Source organism: Pan paniscus, chromosome X (assembly GCF_029289425.2).
Source record: "Pan paniscus chromosome X, NHGRI_mPanPan1-v2.0_pri, whole genome shotgun sequence".
Lineage (NCBI taxonomy): Eukaryota > Metazoa > Chordata > Mammalia > Primates > Hominidae > Pan > Pan paniscus.
This window is the reverse complement of record NC_073272.2, coordinates 119,472,119-119,490,472: the sequence shown is the minus strand read 5'-3', so window position 1 is coordinate 119,490,472 and position 18,354 is coordinate 119,472,119. Positions and strand designations below refer to the sequence as shown.

Here is an 18,354-nt window from a genome sequence, read left to right as displayed (position 1 = left end):
TAAATATTATAAGCCAGCTATCTGGGTGCAAGACGGTTCATGGGGATATTGCACCCCAATCTATATGCTCAACTGCATCATAAGGTTGTAGGTAGTCCTTGAAATTGTAACCAATGAAACACCAAGGGCACTAGGTTTATTGGCAATACAAGCAACACAAATAAGAAATGCTATACATCAAAATAGATTAGCTTTGGATTACCTCTTAGCCTCAGAAGGAGGAGTATGTAGAAAATTTAATTTAACCAACTGTTGCCTAGAAATCGATGATAATGGCCAAGCTATTATGGAAATCACAGCTAGAATGCGCGAGTTGGCCCATGTTCTAGTTCAGACTTGATCCGGGTGGTCCCTGGATTCCTTGTTTGGAGGATGGTTCTCAGCCTTTGGAGGATTCAAAACCCTCATTGGTAGGTTCTTGCTTATTCTTGGCAACTGCCTCATCCTCCCTTGCCTTTTACGCCTGCTTATTAGGAGTATTCAGTCAACTATAGAGGCAATAGTAACCCGACACACTACCGCACAGTTGATGGCATTAACCAAATATCAGCCACTGCCAGTAGAAGCAGCTCAGCTCCGCGAAGAGGTGGCAAGTAGTGGTGCTTTCTATTAACACCTTTGTTATAAAAAGCACCAAAGCGGGGAATGGAAATAGGAATTAAAAGAAATTAAGGAATATGTAAGCAGAGCCCGTCTCCCTCTCCCTCTCCCTCTCCCTCTCCCGTCTCCCTCTCCCTCTCCTTTCCATGGTCTCCCTCTCATGCCGGGCCAAAGGTGGACTGTACTGCTGCCATCTCGGCTTGCTGCAGCCTCCCTGCCTGATTCTCCTGCCTCAGCCTGCCGAGTGCCTGCGATTGCAGGCGCGCGCCGCCACACCTGACTGGTTTTCGTGTTTTTTTGATGGGGACGGGGTTTCGCTGTGTTGGCCGGACTGGTCTCCAGCTCCTAGCCGCGAGTGATCCGCCAGCCTCGGCCTCCCGAGGTGCCGGGATTGCAGACGGAGTCTCATTCACTCAGTGCTCAATGGTGCCCAGGCTGCAGTGCAGTGGCGTGATCTCGGCTCGCTACGGCCTCCACCTCCCAGCCGCCTGCCTTGGCCCCCCAAAGTGCCGAGATTGCAGCCTCTGCTCGGCCGCCACCCCATCTGGGAAGTGAGGAGCGTCTCTGCCTGGCTGCCCATCGTCTGGGATGTGAGGAGCCCCTCTGCCTGGCTGCCCAGTCTGGAAAGTGAGGAGCGTCTCTGCCCGGCCGCCATCCCACCTGGGAAGTGAGGAGTGCCTCGTCCCGGCCGCCATCCCATCTAGGAAGTGAGGAGCGTCTCTGCCCAGCAGCCCATCGTCTGAGATGTGGGGAGTGCCTCTGCCCCGCCGCCCCGTCTGGGATGTGAGGAGCGCCTTGGCTCGGCCGCGACCCCGTCTGGGAGGTGAGGAGCGTCTCTGCCCGGCCGCCCCATCTGAGAAGTGAGGAGACCCTCCGCCTGGCAACCGCCCCGTCTGAGAAGTGAGGAGCCCCTCCACCTGGCTGCCACCCCGTCTGGGAAGTGAGGAGCGTCTCCGCCCGGCAGCCACCCCGTCCGGGAGGGAGGTGGGGGTCAGCCCCCTGCCCGGCCAGCCGCCCCGTCCGGGAGGGAGGTGGGGGGCTCAGCCCCCCGCCCAGCCAGCCGCCCCGTCCGGGAGGTGAGGGGCGCCTCTGCCCGGCCGCCCCTACTGGGAAGTGAGGAGCCCCTCTGCCCAGCCAGGAGCCCCTCTGCCCAGCCAGCCGCCCTGTCCGGGAGGGAGGTGGGGGGGTCAGCCCCCCGCCCGGCCAGCCGCCCCGTCCGGGTGGGAGGTGGGGGGATCAGCCCCCCACCCGGCCAGCCGCCACGTCTGGGAGGGAGATGGGGGGGTCAGCCCCCTGCCTGGCCAGCCACCGGGTCTGGGAGCTGAGGGGCGCCTCTGCCCGGCCACCCCTACTGGGAAGTGAGGAGCCCCTCTGCCCAGCCAGGAGCCCCTCTGCCCAGCCAGCCGCCCCGTCCGGGAGGGAGGTGGGAGGGTCAGCACCCCACCTGGCCAGCCGCTCCGTCCGGGAGGGAGGTGGGGGGGGTCAGCCCCCCCGCCCGGCCAGCCGCCCCATCCGGGAGGGAGGTGGGGGGCTCAGCCCCCTGCCCGGCCAGCCGCCCTGTCCGGGAGGTGATGGGTGCCTCTGCCCGGCCGCCCCTACTGGGAAGTGAGGAGCCCCTCTGCCCGGCCAGCCGTCCCGTCCGGGAGGGAGGTGGGGGGCTCAGCCCCCCGCCCGGCCAGCCGCTCCGTCCGGGAGGGAGGTGGGGGGGGTCAGCGCCCCCTCCCAGCCAGCCGCCCCGTCCGGGAGGGAGGTGGGGGGCTCAGCCCCCCGCACAGCCAGCCGCCCCGTCCGGGAGGGAGGTGGGGGGGTCAGCCCCCCGCCCGGCCAGCCGCCCCGTCTGGGAGGGAGGTGGGGGAATCAGCCCCACGCCCAGCCAGCCGCCCCGTCCGGGAGGGAGGTGGGGGCGTCAGCCCCACGCCCGGCCAGCCGCCCTGTCCGGGAGGGAGATGGGGGGGTCAGCCCCCTGCCTGGCCAGCCACCCGGTCCGGGAGCTGAGAGGCGCCTCTGCCCGGCCGCCCCTACTGGGAAGTGAGGAGCCCCTCTGCCTGGCCACCACCCCGTCTGGGAGGTGTACCCAACAGCTCATTGAGAATGGGCCATGATGACGATGGCGGTTTTCTGGAGTAGAAAGGGGGGCAAGGTGGGGAAAAGATTGAGAAATCGGATGGTTGCCGTGTCTGTGTAGAAATAAGTAGACATGGGAGACTTTTCATTTTGTTCTGTACTAAGAAAAATTCTTCTGCCTTGGGATCCTGTTGATCTATGACCTTACCCCCAACCCTGTGCTCTCTGAAACATGTGCTGTGTCCACTCAGGGTTAAATGGATTAAGGGCGGTGCAAGATGTGCTTTGTTAAACAGATGCTTGAAGGCAGCATGCTCGTTAAGAGTCATCACCACTCCCTAATCTCAAGTACCCAGGGACACAAACACTCTGCCTAGGAAAACCAGAGACCTTTGTTCACTTGTTTGTCTGCTGACCTTCCCTCCACTAGTGTCCTATGACCCTGCCAAATCCCCCTCTGTGAGAAACACCCAAGAATGATCAATAAAAATAAAATAAAATTAAAAAAAAAAAGAATATGTAAGCAGAAACTCAGTTGTATGTAAGAAAACCCAATTCCCCTGAGAAAGAGAAAGAGTTGGAGTCCTTTAAAAATTAACTGCCTGTTTTTCTGTGGCTAGTGAGCCTTATCTCTCCTCCTTTCCCAGGCATTGTGAAGACCCTGTTTCCCTAGCTGTGCAGCCGCAAGTTCACTAGACAGAGAAACTCAAGTCATAAAACATGCTTTTCCTTGAAAAGTAAGAAATGATGTAATGCATGTCTCAATTAATTGAATAACTGTCTCTGTTTCTCACTTCTGCAATATGCTTCCCCCTGCCCCACGAAATGCTTAAAAAGTAACTTAACTCTTTGTTCAGGGCTCAGTTCTTTGGATGTTAATCTTACTGGGCCAGTGCACCTAAATAATAAATATCCTCCTGAACCCCATCAGTCTCTCTGATTCCTTATCGATCCCACTACACTATGAGAACCTACATCTCAATGGTCAGGCATTGATCAGACATTGTGGCAATCCCCACATTTCTTGCCACAGGGCCCTGTCAACACAGCAGCCAACAAAGGTTTACTGAGTGAAGTACATATAGGTACAAAAAGACTTACAGAACCATTATTTTCACAATAAAACATCTTGCCCCTGTTGCCCACTGCCGGAGAATAGCCATCATCTCTCTTCTTTCAAGGACCCTTGTAAATAAACACATACAAACTGACAGAAGCAGGAAATGTGAGGCAGCATGTTTAATCATCTCCATCTATGCGAAAACCCCATGAGATAGTTATCATTGTTATTCCCATTTTACAGATGAGAAAACTAACACAAACGGAGAGTGATCAAGTGAGATTAGCCAGCTAGCAACAGGAAGCAAAGCAAAATTTCAGATTCCAGCAGTTTAGCTCCAGGAAGAGCCAGCCTGAGGAGGAGACATCTTAGTTAAAATCAGAAAGAGGCTGTTAGATCGTCATCCCTTCCCATCTCTTTGAACGTGAATTGGTCAAATATTTTCCAGCTGTTTTCTTACCCATCCTCTGGGAACATGAGGTATGATGCGTGCACTCATCCATTAGGATCAGTCGTTGGGGTGACCGGAACCCACAGTACACGTAGGGGCCCACAAACTAGTTTAATTTCTTATATAAAATAAGGTTGATGAAAAGGGTCATTGTGCAAGCAAAAATAGAATGAGTCACTCAAACGATGGAGGATAGGTTCTATGGTTAAAACCTACTCTCTATATTCAGGACATTAACAAGTCCTGCAGTATCTACAAAACACTTCTTAAAGGAAGAATCTTAGAGCGCTCAATCTGTCCTGGCTGTGTTTATTTGACAATAAATAAAATGTATTTATTCCTAAACAAGAGCTCAGAAAGATATCTGTAGAAAAGGGCAGGAGTAGAGGAAAAGAGGGCTATGCAGCAGCAGGAAAGAAGGGAAATCACTGCAGGTCCACAGCACCAGCTCAGCACAGAAGGTAAGTGCGCATTTGTAATGGGTCTGTAGCCAGAGACATAGCAGAAGCTGCGCTATCCACAGTCACAACCAAAGGCAAAGGAAGGATGCCCTGCAATTTTAGAAATCTTGGCTGCAGCTGGGAACGGTGGCTCACGCCTGTAATCCCAGCACTTTGGGAGGCCGAGGTGGGTGGATCACTTGGGGCCAGCAGTTCCAGACCAGCCCTGCAAACATGGTGAAACCCTGTCTCTACTAAAAATACAATAATTACCCAGGTGTGCTGGTGCGCACCTGTAGTTCCAGGTACTCGGGAGGCTGAGGCACTCCTGAGTACCTGCACAATACATGCAAACACCCACCCCATCCTACTCCCCGGCCCCCCCGCCCTACTCCCCCCCTCCACCCTACGCCCCCCCGCCCTACTCCCTCCCCCGCCCTACTCCCCCCCCTCCCCCCGTCCTACTGCCCCCACTCCAACACGTGCTCTCCCGTGCCCAAGGCAAGGCCAAGCCCCTGAGGCATGCGCACCTCAGCAGGCCCAACCCACAGCAAATAGTGGGAAGAGGAAAGGCAAGAGAGGAGGTCTGTAAGTGGATACACTGTTACTGAATCTAGGTACCCAGAAGATGGAGGCTGTAGTGAGCCCAGATAGTGCCACTGCATTCCAGAGACAGAGCAAGACTGTCTCAAAAAAAAAAAAGAAAAGAAAAGAAAAGAAAAGCAATCTCGGATGCTCTAAGCATTGTGCATGTTTCCACCCTTGCACTTTGATGTGGATTCATTACTAAGAATTAATAGTGGACTTTCTCAAGGAGTGTGCTGCATTTTTACATAGTGCATTTGCGCAGCCGACAAGCTTTGCAAATCCAGGCCCAAGCTCCTGTTCCTGGAGACCTAGGAAGCATGGAGCTAGTGCAAAATCTCCCTTATCGCCATAAAATGGGCTTGCACAATTCAGCACAGCAGCTTCCCCAAGTTCCACACTCACGCATGCCTGTCTACAGGACAACGCATGCAAGCACCCACCCCATCCTACTCCCCCTCCCACGCCCTACTCCCCCCTCCCCCACACCCTACTACACCACTTACCCCTCCCCCCCACACCACCAACGCGTGCTCCCCCTCTCCGGGGCAAGGCCAAGCCCCTGAGGCATGCGCACCTCAGCAGGCCCAACACACAGCAAATAGCGGGAAGCAGAAAAGCAAGAGAGGAGGTCCCTAAGTGGATACACTGTTGCTGAGTCTAGACACCGGAAGAACCTTCCAGGCGGCGACTCACAGTTCTAGCACTGCCTAGGAGATCGTGGTGGCCCCAGCTCAGAATCTGCAGAAGTGCACAGCTCCATCCACACCACTCAGGGTATGCAGCCTCCGGACCAGTGTAGCCAGTATATCACCAGCTTGCTCAGCCCTGGAGTCGACGAGGAGAAAGAACTACAGGGTCAGTACCTTGATGGGACACATGCTTTTGCGAACTCAGGAAACCAAGGTTCTCTGGGAGAGGCGAGTGGACTGGATGATGCCCCTGCACTACCACTGCTCTCAAGAGTGTAGCCCCTCACCACCTCCTTCCAACACCCTCAGGACCAATGCCTTGATCTTTCCCTTGGGGTTTCTCCTTTTCCAGATATGAATGCTATGGTGCTGTCGCTTACTGAAGAGGCCGAAGAGGAGGAAGAGGATGCACAGCCTGAGCCTGAGCAAGGCACAGCAGCAGGAGAAAAGTTAAAGTCGGCAGGAGCCCAAGGCGGAGAAGAAAAAGATGGCGGCGGAGAAGAAAAAGATGGCGGCGGCGCAGAAGTTCCTGGCCACCTATGGGAAGGAAACCTCGAGGGCACCAGCCGCAGCGATGGCAACGTTGAGGACAGCGACCAGAGCGAGAAGGAACCTGGGCAGCAGGATTCGCGCCCACAGGGCGCCGTCGGGGGGCTGGAGCCTGGCAACGCCTTCACCCCATTGCAGCTGCAGGAGCTGGAGCGCATTTTCCAATGCGAGCAGTTCCCCAGTGAGTTCCTGCGGTAAGCCCATTGCTCTGGTTGGCGCGCGGTTTGCAGGGAGGCGGCGTTTGGCTTTCCCGCAGTCCCTCTCCTACCCTCTCCCCTCCTGAACCAAAACCCATCTGGGGCCTGGTGTTGCTGCCGTCCCCTCCCCGCAGACCCCTGGCACCTAGTGGGTTCTGTAGTGGGGCTATGCCTATTAGGCATCATGCAGAATTTAAATGAACCAAGTTGGGCAACGTTGGGCTGAGGTCAGTTATGATAAATAACTCCTATCCCAGGCGAGGCAGAAATAAAGATGAGGCGATTAAGATTCTGTACAGCAAGTGCAGGGTCGCATTCTGACCTTATTTAAAATTCTGAGAAGTCCGTCGTTCGTCTGGGTTTCCTTTGGTGTTAATTTTTCTAAGTTTCAAATAGTAAGTTAGAATGTCATTTATATTGATTAACGATTTTTTTTTGTTATGGGTTTTTTTTTTTTTATTTTTTGGAGAAAGAGTCTCGCTGGGACACCCAGGCTGGAGTGCAATGGTGCGATCTCGGCTCACTGCAACCTCTGCCTCCCAGGTTCAAGAGATTATCCTACCTCAGCCTCCCAAGTAGCTGGGATTACAGGCGCCAGCCACCACGCCCGGCTAATTATTGAATTTTTAGTAGAGACGGGGTTTCGCCATATTGGCCAGGCTGGTCTCGAACTCCTGACCTCAAGTGATCCTCCTGCCTCGGCCTCCCAAAGTGCTGGTGTTATAGGCGTGAGCCACCGCCCTGATTTTTTTTTTTTGGCATCTCCTTTATTTGTGGCATGAGAGAAATGTTCCTAATGTGAGGCTCAGCTGGGTGTTACAGAACAGCCTACTGGGTGTGGGGAGTTGGTAGAATAAAAAATTAAACACAAGAATGAAACGACACCCACAACTCCAAATGCTGAACACGTGTGGTTTCTTCCATAGAAGGTGGCTGGCAAGAAGCATGAATGTGACTGAACTCGCAGTGCAGGTCAGTAAACCGAAAAAGCAATCGGGCAGGGGAGCCATTCTAAAACCCGCTTCAGGGCTTGGACACACTTTGACCCAGACATTGCCATCTTGGTGTTTTTGTGGCCTTTTTCATGTATAGGCAATGAGGTCTGAACTTTGGGATCTTTGTGGCTGGAAAATGCGGTAAGGAAAGCTCAGCTTGTGGAAATTTCCCATTACCAGAGGGAACATGACAATCCACGGAAAAAAAATGAGTACTGAACTGTTTCCTTTATTCCTTGTGTATAAAATATATTCTACACTTGAATAAATTACAAATATATAAATATATGTATTCCAAATTACAAATATATATAATATATAACAGTATAAATGAAATATAGCATAATATATAAGATTGAATTCCTAGCACGGGTATCCTTTAGGTAGCACTTCCATGTGGAGGCATCCTGGGGTTTTCTGACATGGGGATTATTCGAACTAATGCTCCAAAGAGCTCCATTAAACTAAATTATTTAATATATTTAAAACCAAGCATAAACTCTTTGGTTAAGAATTTATAAATGTTTAGGCATTGGGGTAAAGGAATAATTCCCAACCAGAACGTATGTTTCCTTAAGCTGAGACTGATGGCGGGGGATAGCATAAAGTTCAAGTGCCTGGCCCTCCTACTATTGTTTTTAAGTATTTGGTGAAGCCTTGTAGAGAGTGGCAGCTCTAAATTTTAATTTTCTGGAATACTTTGATATGGCAGGCTGAAAACATTGCTGACATAGTTGGTTTTGCATTATGGTAGAGATAGCGAAAAGGCTTGCAACCTTTGCAAGTTTATCTAGAAACCAAAACAAACTACAAGATCAATTTTTCATAAATTTCCACCAACCTAAGGATGGAAGTGTTAGGCAAGAATTGTATGCTGTCACACTCATGGCTTGGGGAAGCTGCCCCCATTCAACTTTTGAAACTACCAAATGCATCAGTGAATATTTTCTTGATCAATTTCTAGCATTTAAGAGATTTTTTGTTTCTTCCAGTTTGTTGTACTAATAGGAAGAGATGTGTTTTGTGGAATGTGTTGATAGTGGGGGATGGCTGTCAGGTCAGGCTAGACTCTTACCTGTGGTAATTTGAAATACCTTTTTATTTATTTGCTCAGGCTGTGATAATAAATTTGTAGGTCAGTGGATCCAAAGGAGTATTTGCAAAAAAGGAAGAAAAGAAAGAAAAATCGGGATGACCTTAATAGCTTTTCTGCAGAGCTCATGTGTGTGAGTGCAGTGAGGGAGCTATGCTGCGGTTCTGTCAATGGTGGCATGCAGAAAAGCAGCCTGACAAAATGGGGCACTGAGTGTTGGCATCCTGTTGCCCTCCATTTTCTCAGGCAGGCAATGCCAATTTGGGGGAGATGCAATATTGACGTTTTGGTGAATTGCCTTTCCCCTCCTTGGGTTTACATAGCATTCACTCAATGCAGTTCTGAAGGCAAAAGGACCACTCTCACTCAGCAAATAAGGAAAAAGGCATGATGTTCTCATCTATTGCCAAACATTTCAGCATGAATATCTCCAAAAATTTTTAATAGATGTTTCCCCCCTCTGTTTTGTAAAGATAGTAAGGGCTGTTTTATGAAACCAATACTGAGAATAGGGACCTAATGTTGTCCCACAGCACATTTGGCCCACTTTTGGCATTGCTTATGTTTATGAACCTTTGACCACAGGTACATTGGAATTGTCTCTAAACAAGCACTATTACGGTAGGCTTAAAATTTAGACTATGTATTCATGAGGGAGAAGGACTCCAAATAGTAAGATGGGAGAAGGAAATGGGGCATCAAACAGGGAGAAGAGTCCCTTTGTCCCATAAAATTTGCAGTTTGGGAACTTCCAGAAGGATCAAAATACAATGGAAATGTCATTAACTAGAAGCTTGGGGGATAGTGTTGTTTAATTGACAGGTTTTATTTTTTGGTCTTTTAACAATTGGCAGGTGTTTAGGGAGTAGTGTTTTTTGATACCTCCTCCACATTACTACTGAACATGTTCAGAGTTGCCTATTTGGACACTCCCGCTTTGGGAATGCTGATGAGATTGGGATCTTCTGCTTGAGTAGTGAGGCTAGATGGCTGAAGGCGTCCCATGGAACTGGGCAACCAAGTCTCTGTCCCATATCCCAGGACTATAGGGAGAACAAAGTGAGCTGACCTTGTCCTTAGCCCAGGAAGATTTGGAGGGAGGGATGAGTTGGAGCATGCAGAATTAGCAATGCTTCCTTTCTCTCAAACTCTCAACTGGGCAAAGCTTTTTGAGAATTTTTGTGAATTTGGACAACATTTGTGTCCTCCTTCCACAAAGCTTCAAGCTGAAGTGTGAAGAGTGTCCAGGGCTTCAGATACCCTCATTTCCCAGCAAGACAATCCACAAACTCCCTGGGCCCCCTATAACGAGACTTGCCTTGCAATATACCATCTTTTTAATTCTCAAGGAGTTTCAGAAGATGAATGACCCCTTAGAATTTCTTGAAGGAAAGAAAACTTGTTTTAAAATACAATGTACTCTTATCGATTTTTTACTTTACACTGAAGATGGGCTTTTCAAAACGGGGGCCTCATCTTCTTGGTATGACTTTAAAAGGCACCCCCGCCTTTTTTTCCAAGCTCAGCTTCCCCCACGACCAGGGTGACAGTGGCCTAGTAAGTAGGAGTTGGTGGGCAGCTGGGTAGCTGATGGTCAAGTATCTGCAAGCAGACATGCCACACATAGCAATACCAGCAGGGATCGAGTCCCACTCATCGGCTACACCTGCACCCAAGAGTGGAAAAAGTAATATTACAGATAAAAGGAGAGAGACAAAGAAATAAGCCAAGCCAGAGCGTACGTAGCACATACTTGGAGCTCACTAGGGGAAAGGTGTGGTGTTCACCTTTCTAAGATATTTTAGTAGTAAGGAAGTAGCTTGTCTTGATACACCTGAAAAGGTTAAGGACATAGAGAGTTGCTTGTTGTGTTTTTTTCCATGATGAAATTAAATGCTCAGTATACTAAACCTGTTTCTTTTTTCCTCTGATTGAAGATTTGGTTTGAGAATAGAAGAGCCAAATGGGAGAGACATCAGAGGGCATCAATGGCAAGAAACATGCTGCCCTTCATGGCAGTGGGCCAGCCTGTCATGGTAACCGCAGCTGAGGCCATAATGGCACCCTTGTTCATCAGCGGGATGAGAGATGGTTACTTCTGGGGCCACAGCCATTCCAGCAGCCTGTGTTTCCCCATGCCACCCTTTCCTCCTCCGTCCTTGCCCCTTCCACTCATGCTTCTTCCACCTATGCCACCCGCTGGCCAGGCTGAATTTGGCCCATTCCCTTTTGTTATCGTGCCTTCTTTCACATTCCCCAATGTCTAAGGGATAGCCTCTGTGCCACTTTTTGCCAGAGTGTCTTTGAGCCAGATTCATATTTTGCATAGCACCCCATCAAAAGTAGTTCATCGAATGTCTATTACATGTTTTAAAGAAAAGTACATCATTGACCCATTTTTAGGGCACCTTTAAAAATGTTTCTATAAATATGTGAAGGGTATGTACATTTGTTTTGTGTGTCACATGGGGTCAGTAAGTTCTCAATAAAAATTGTTAAGAAATGCCGTTCAAACCGAATGTCACGGACTCTCGTCTCATGCAGTAATCTTGAGTCACCATCTGGGGGCTGTGCATGTCACAGAATTTTCCCATGTGCCCATGGCAGGCTTACACCGACCCACACATTCTCTTCCACCCCCACCCCCAACACCCCATACTCATCTCCTCTCTGCCCCCATTGATACCAGGTACATGTGCAGGATGGGGTGGTGTGAGTCCCTAATGAGAGAATAGTGTGTTTCAAGTTACTGCCAGGGTGGAAAACAGCAAAACCAAAATGGTATCGGGAAGGAAGCCATGCCCACTCTTAAAAATTCATTAAGTTTTTTCTTGCTATGGAAGACTTCTTTAAAGTAATTTTCTTTTAAAAGTGTAAGTGTAAATAATGCCATGAAATTATACACTTATTTAATGGCTAAAATGGCAAATTTTTATATGGTTTACCACAACAAAAGAAAAGAAAAAATATACCAAAAAGTTTTTAAAAAGTGATCATGAACATTGTGGTCATCCTGTGAAGTGACTGCAATGCCTGCAGATAAGGAGTCATGGTTACAACAATATTTTCTCTGAAAATTATTGGATGGCCAGTTTCATAATGATTATGTTTTCAGCCTGAAGGAAAATTCCATTTTCTTGGGTGAGCATGAACTTTCTGTCAGGCTGTCTGCTGCTTTTCATTCCCCACTTCTCTCTTCACAATTGTGGGTGTCAAGCTTCAGCCACGCAATTGCATTTGGTGTGAGGGTTTTGCAAGGAGAAGGAGGTTTATTCATACCCCTGAAGCCACAAGCCTTGGTGGGAATAAGGAAAGTCCATGAATTCACTATGCATTAATGCATGCCTCTTGGCCAAGTGGATTCTTTTTTCTTCTCCGATTGAGATTTTCCTTTTTTTTTTTTTTTTTTTTTTTTGCTCTTGTTCTCATTGTATTGTGCTTTGTATAATTATTTACAGTAAGTCGCGCATGTCAGTGTACATTCCGTCTGGAAAGTGTTTCCATTTGGTACATTTTGTGCCAGTCGGTCTATTCCTGCTCATTATTTTGTTTTTTCTACATTCAGACTGAAACATTTGGTAGCCTAGAGATACTCAGAAATAGGCAAAGAAAGGTAAAAGGGGAGGAGGGGAGATTGAAGTCATACTTCCATTATCCCTCCCCGTGGTTATCAGATTCATAAAATTTTTACACCATCAAAAGACATTTTTAGCCATATATGTTTCCTTTATGTAGAAAATGAGATCTCCTATACTCAGTTGGCATTTGTTTTCATGTATCTGATAAGTACCTGTTAGAATTATAGGTCAAGATGTTGTCTAGCTCTGGTAACCTAGATTCTGAACTTCAAAGCAGAGTTCTTGTACCTTAAGAAATTCAAATTCATAGAATTATAGTTAGGATGTCATTTACTGACCTTGAACAACACATTGTTTAGGTAGCATACAATGGGACTAGTTCAAGGGGCTGGGTGGAGAACAAGTTACAATTTTTTCTGATGGAGAACATTACTGGAGACAGTACCCTTTAAAACTTTCATTCCCATTTTATTAGCAGCTAACGTCTTGTATGCCTTTACTATGTGACAAGCAATAAAATAATTTCCTTGGATGATTTTGTTTGATGCTCAAATGAATCCTAATAGTGAGGTTCTAGCATCTTCATTGAAAGAAGAGGAAACTTATCCACGGTGCAAAGCTAATCAGAGGAACAGGATCTGAAGCCAAGTTTGTCTGCCTCCAGAGCCCATGCTTTGTCAAGTTTAATTCAGCGGTGGTGCACTGGGATGCCACAGTTAGGGCAATCTGGCTTCCAATCCCAGATGCACCACTTCCCAGCTGTTTCCCCCTGGGCATTTTACTTAAGCTCTGTAGTATCATTATTATTCTCTATAAGATGATAATATTATATCACAGAATTGATGAGAGGAATAAATAACATATGTAAGTGGCCTTCCACAATGCCCAGCCAGAGTAAGCACACAGAAATGTTTTCTACTATTATTCTATATTATCTCCTATCATCATATTATTATAACCTGTTGTTCCACCTTTCCTATGTGGTATAACAGAAAGAGATCTGATTAAAAATAAGGTGGTCTGGGTTCTTGCTGCAGCTCTACGCTGTCTTTGTTACCTTGAATGAGTCGCTTAACCTACTATATCTCTGTTGTCTCATGTGTTAGGCCATTCTTGTTTTGCTATAAGGAAATGCCTGAGGCTGAGTAATTTATAAAGAAAAGAGGTTTAGTTGGCTCACAGTTCTGCAGGCTTAACAGGAAGTGTGATGCTGGCATCTGCTTCTGGTGAGGACCTCAGGAAGCTTACAGTCATGGTGGAAGACAGACTGGGAGCAGGCATCTCACATGGTGAGAGCAGGAGCGAGAGAGTGGGTGTGGGAGGTGCCACACACTTTTAAACAACCAGATCTTGTGATAACTCGCTCACTATTGCAAGGACAGCATCAAGCCATGAGGTTTCCACCCCCATGACCCAAACATGTCCCAACAGGCCTCACCTCCAACATTGGGGAAAATAAGGATGACATTTCAACATGAGATTTGGGCAGAGACAAATATCCCAACCATATCATCTCACCTATGGAATCATGACAGTAATAGCATGACTCATGTATTTGGAGTAGGTTTAGTGGTAAAAGTTTATCAGGCATATTTCAAAAAATCAGAAAAAATAGGAATGAATGCCTTATGAAAAAAATCATTTCACGCATTGTTTTCTAGAGTGTGGGGAGTACCATTCATGTTTATGTGCATGCTCGACCCCATTTTCCCAGATCAACAATTACTGTTTGTCCCTTCTTGACAGAGAAAAGGAATCAAATGAAGTGAATAATATGGAGAGGAATTTTTTAAAGTGAGCAGAGTGGATATTTGTAAAGGCTTTTCCATGTTTTCGCTATGGTAGTGATACTGTGGCTGTCTGTATAAAAAGGGTGTATCATTTAAACATGCCCTGAAATGGTTAATGATGAAATTTTTGTGATGTCTCGATGTGCTTCCAAATAATCCCAGGTTGGGTGCAGGGATGTTGGAGAAATCAGCAAGGCTACTGATGAAACAAGACTGGATATTAATAATTGTTGAATGTGGGTGGTGGCTATATGAGTGTTCATCTTATGTTTCTTTTATATATTTTGGACATTTCCTATAATTTTTTAAAAAAATAGTAAGGGTCGAAAACCTAGCTGCTAACAGGGCCAGGAAGCTAACATAAATGAAGAAAACAAGCAGAGTGGGGACTGGTAAACTGGGAAAGGATATGTCTCCCCCAAAGGGAATGGCCACTACTCTGCTTCAGCCTAATTTTTCTGGTCAGGACTTTGGGGTCCAGATCTGGCAGATTTTCCAGTTTGTAAAGATTGGCCAGAAATAAGTGTTTACATGAAACCTTCTGATCCTTAGATCTGAGCAATCAATTCAAATATGTTTTATTTAAAATTACACTGGTCATCCGAAACAGATCTGCAGACCAGATATAGGATGCAGCTTCCAATTTGCAACCTGTACTTGAGAAGGTAACTTTAGGCAAATTCAAAACCGTGGAGCAATAGAATATGATTGAAAGCAACTCTAAAGCCAGCAATCCTAGGATGCCATCATTCCACCTTATTTTTTTCTCATTATAAGTCCTGTTCTCATGTGATAAAAGAAAAACTTCAGCCAAATTAAATTTAAAGGAGTTTAATTGAGCAATGGACGATTTGCAAATCGGGCAGCCCCCAGAATGACAGCAGATTCACAGAGACTCCAGTGCAGCCAGGTGGTGGGAGAGTTATAGACAAAAAAGGGAAACTACATACAGAAATCAGAAGTGAGATAGAGAATGGCTGGATTGGTTACAGCTCGACGTTTGCCTTATTTGACATTTTCATTTTACCAATAATTTTTAAAACTGTCTTTATTTCCCAAAAATTACTTAAGACACATGAACTAAAAGGCATTACACTTTTTACTTTTCTGACAAAATATGTTATTTAAGCTTTTATTATTTTTAAACCAATTAGTGGAAGCTCTTTTATATATAAACATCAAACACATAATACATATAAATCCATAGACAGAAGTTAAAGGACTCATTTTCCAAGCCAGGAATTGAACCCTGAACCCAGGCTGCCATTGTGAAGAGAAAGCATGGCCACATGGTTACAAGGTCAAGCTCCCAAGGACATACAAGACAAGAGGGAAACCTTATCCAGTTTTGTTTTGTTTTTGTTTTTGTTTTTGTTTTTCAGGGACCTGCAGCAGAGCTTATAAGTGATCAGTTTGCTTGGCTGTCTTGAACAGCGGGCTTACAGGTGTCCTAAGCCTGTATTCTATCCTAAGGTACCCCTCATTAATTACAGAAAATATGGAAAGACACACAAAGCATACCAAATTTGCTACAGCTTAAGACTAGCCTTACAAGTGCTTTTTCTGATCAATTTAAACTTTACAGGAGAGTAGCAGTGATTTTTACCATTTATTCAACCTGTTTGCACAGAGAGAGAGAGAGAGGCCAGAAGTCTGACTGGTAAGAAATTCTTACCTGTTTGCCAGCATGCCAGGCTTCTGTGTTCCGTTTTCCTAAGTGGCCCTAGTGACCCAGCTCGCTGCACCATAGCCCTGGGGGGCCAAGCCGCAACACAAAGGAAAATTATCTTTTTCTGTTTGGGCCAGAGTAATAAAATATGTGTGACGAAACATAGACATCAGCTACTCTGCTTAGCACCCAATATTAAACTGGCAAGGCTTAAATTTGTCCTTAGATGGGTCCCGTCATCTTTAATCCAACTTCTGACTAGGAATTTCAACACGTGGTCCCTGGGCAAGATGGTCACCCTGAGTAATAGAAAAGATAAGAAAGGGAAAGGAGAGAGAGAAAAGCATTGCCTGTGGCAGGGTGGGGAAGGCGAAGAGCTCACAGAGGCCAGAGAAGGACCCACCCGTTCATTGCAGTGACACTGAAAATGAAAAGTTCAGGGGACCACTTGCCAGTAGTGAAGGGATCTTTTCCAGCAGTTCCATCAGCTGTCGGGATTCCCCTTCTGGGGAGGAAAAAGCTCCCCATCTCCCATGGTCCTGCACATGCCTAATCCTGTCACCCATAGCCGTCAGCAAAAAGTGTAAGACCGATTAATCCAAAGAGAATAGCACTTAACATTCCATAGTGCCAAACCCGTCCTTAGCCAAAAGGGATTTTACCAAGAGCCCTCATTTTTAAATGTATTTCAATGTGGTGGTGTTCATTTGGAACGTTCCACTGTAAGTACAAGCGATTCTACTGCCTCAGCCTCCCGAGAAGCTGGGACTACAGGTGCATGCCACCACGCCCAGCTAATTTTTTGTATTTTTAGTAGAGATGGGGTTTCACTGTGTTTAGCCAGGATGGTCTCGGTCTCCTGACCTTGTGATTCACCTGCCTCGACCTCCCAAAGTACTGGGATTACAGGCTTGAGCCACCGCACCTGGCCTCTTGTTCTCTTATTTTCTCCCAAACATACAGAATCGCTCTCTCTGTTCTGAGCCAACTAAAGCTGGGGGTGGAGTGACATAGGTATTAACACCCCTGTGGCCACCACCACTATGACTGTGCTGGGTCAGACCTGAAGCCAGCACAGCACTGGGTCTCACCCAAGGCCTGCTGTAACCACTCCCTGGCTACTGTCTCTATGTTTGCTTAAGACCCTGGGCTCTACAATGAGCAGGTGGCAAAGCCAGCCAGGCCTGTGTCCCTCCCTCCAGGTCAGTGAGTTCCCCCAGGCCCCAGGTGGGTCTAGAAGCATCATCCAGGAGTCAGGGACTAGAGTCAAAAACCTTCTAAGTCTACCTGGTGTTCTATTGTATTGCAGCTGAGCTGGCACTGAAACCATAAGACCTAGTCCTTCCTGCTTTTCCCTCCCCTTTCCAAAGGCAAAGGAGCCTCACTCCACAGCCACTGCCACCCCTGGCCACAAGGAGTACTGACAGACTACCATCAATGTTCCCTTAAGGCCCAAGGTCTCTTAAGTTAGCTTGTGGTGAATGCTGCCTGGTCTGGGACTCATCCTTCAGGGCAGTGGGCTCCCCTCTGGCCTGGGGCAGGTCCAGAAATGCTGTCAAGTCCTGGAATCTGGAACCTCAAGAACCTGCTTGGTGCTCTAGCCCCCGTGGTGGTGTTGGTACCTGAAGCCAGCAAGCCTCAGAGGCTCATGATGGCCCTCAACGTAGTGCCTGTGTATTGCTGTTGGTTATTCAGGGCCCAAGGGCTCTTCAGTTAGCAGGTGATGAATGCTGGCAGGATGGGGTCCTTTCCTTCAAGGCAGTGGGTTCCCTTCTGGCCCACAGTTTGTCTAGAAATGTCATTTGGGAACTAGGGCTGGAACAGGGGCCTGTTGACTCTGACTGGAGCCCTATCTTGCTGTGGCTGAGTTGGTATCCAAGATGCAAGACAAAGTCCTCCCAACTCTTCCCTCTCCTCTCCTCAAGCAGAAGGAAGGGCTCTCTTTTAGAGCCACAAGCTGTGCATCCTGGGGTTAAGGGAAAAGTGATGCCAGCATTCCCTTGGCTGTCCTAGCTAGTGTCTCAGCATGTTGTGTTCCCCGCCCCCCCACCCCCAATCCACTGTGTCTGGGCCTAGTTCAGCCCTAGGACTTACCTAAAAGTTGCAGTCCTTATGGCCTAGGCTGCCTTTCGAGTTTACTTAGAGACTGAGAGCACTTTGGCCCTTCATGGTGAGGTTTGCAGGTACTCAAGTTCAGACTGCTGGGATCAGTGATTCCCCTCTGGCTAGGGCTGGTTTAAATGCTCCCTCTGTGAGTGGGCATCAACTGAGTTTGATCTGGTTTTCCTTTCTGCTGTAACAGGACATTGCTGAGTGCAATGCTTCACAATTGAATCGTGAAGCAAAAGAACTGTGTTCTCTCGTCCCCAGTGCCCAGAAACACTCTCCACACCATGCCATGGCTGCCAGGGCGGGGAAGGGGTAGCATTGGTGATTCAGGATTGTTTTCTATATCTCTTCAGTGCCTCTTTCAGTGATATGAAATTAAAACCAGGTACTGTAAGTGCTCACCTGATTTTTGGTTTTTAAGAAGGTGTTTTTTTCTGTGTAGGTAGTTGTTAACTTGGTGTCCTTGCACAGAGTGGCAGGAG

At 47.6% G+C, this 18,354-nt stretch overlaps 1 protein-coding gene across 1 annotated transcript; it reads left to right on the top strand.

Moving 5' to 3' along the window:
* Positions 1 to 5,766: 5,766 nt before the first annotated feature.
* On the top strand, positions 5,767 to 13,708 carry RHOXF2 (Rhox homeobox family member 2). Its single transcript, XM_034950394.3, has 4 exons — positions 5,767 to 6,058; positions 6,245 to 6,635; positions 7,565 to 7,610; positions 10,664 to 13,708. The coding sequence occupies exons 1-4, from the start codon at positions 5,980 to 5,982 to the stop codon at positions 10,991 to 10,993; spliced, it is 846 nt and encodes a 281-aa protein (XP_034806285.1). The 5' UTR covers positions 5,767 to 5,979; the 3' UTR covers positions 10,994 to 13,708.
* Positions 13,709 to 18,354: the final 4,646 nt, after the last annotated feature.

Bases quoted from the DNA above. Each gene is read 5' to 3' on its own strand.
- RHOXF2 (XM_034950394.3), top strand. From the start codon at position 5,980: ATGCAGCCTCCGGACCAGTGTAGCCAGTATATCACCAGCTTGCTCAGC. The intron at 6,636-7,564 runs GTAAGCCCATTG...TTTCTTCCATAG, and splicing joins TTCCCCAGTGAGTTCCTGCG to AAGGTGGCTGGCAAGAAGCA. The intron at 7,611-10,663 runs GTCAGTAAACCG...CTCTGATTGAAG, and splicing joins TGACTGAACTCGCAGTGCAG to ATTTGGTTTGAGAATAGAAG.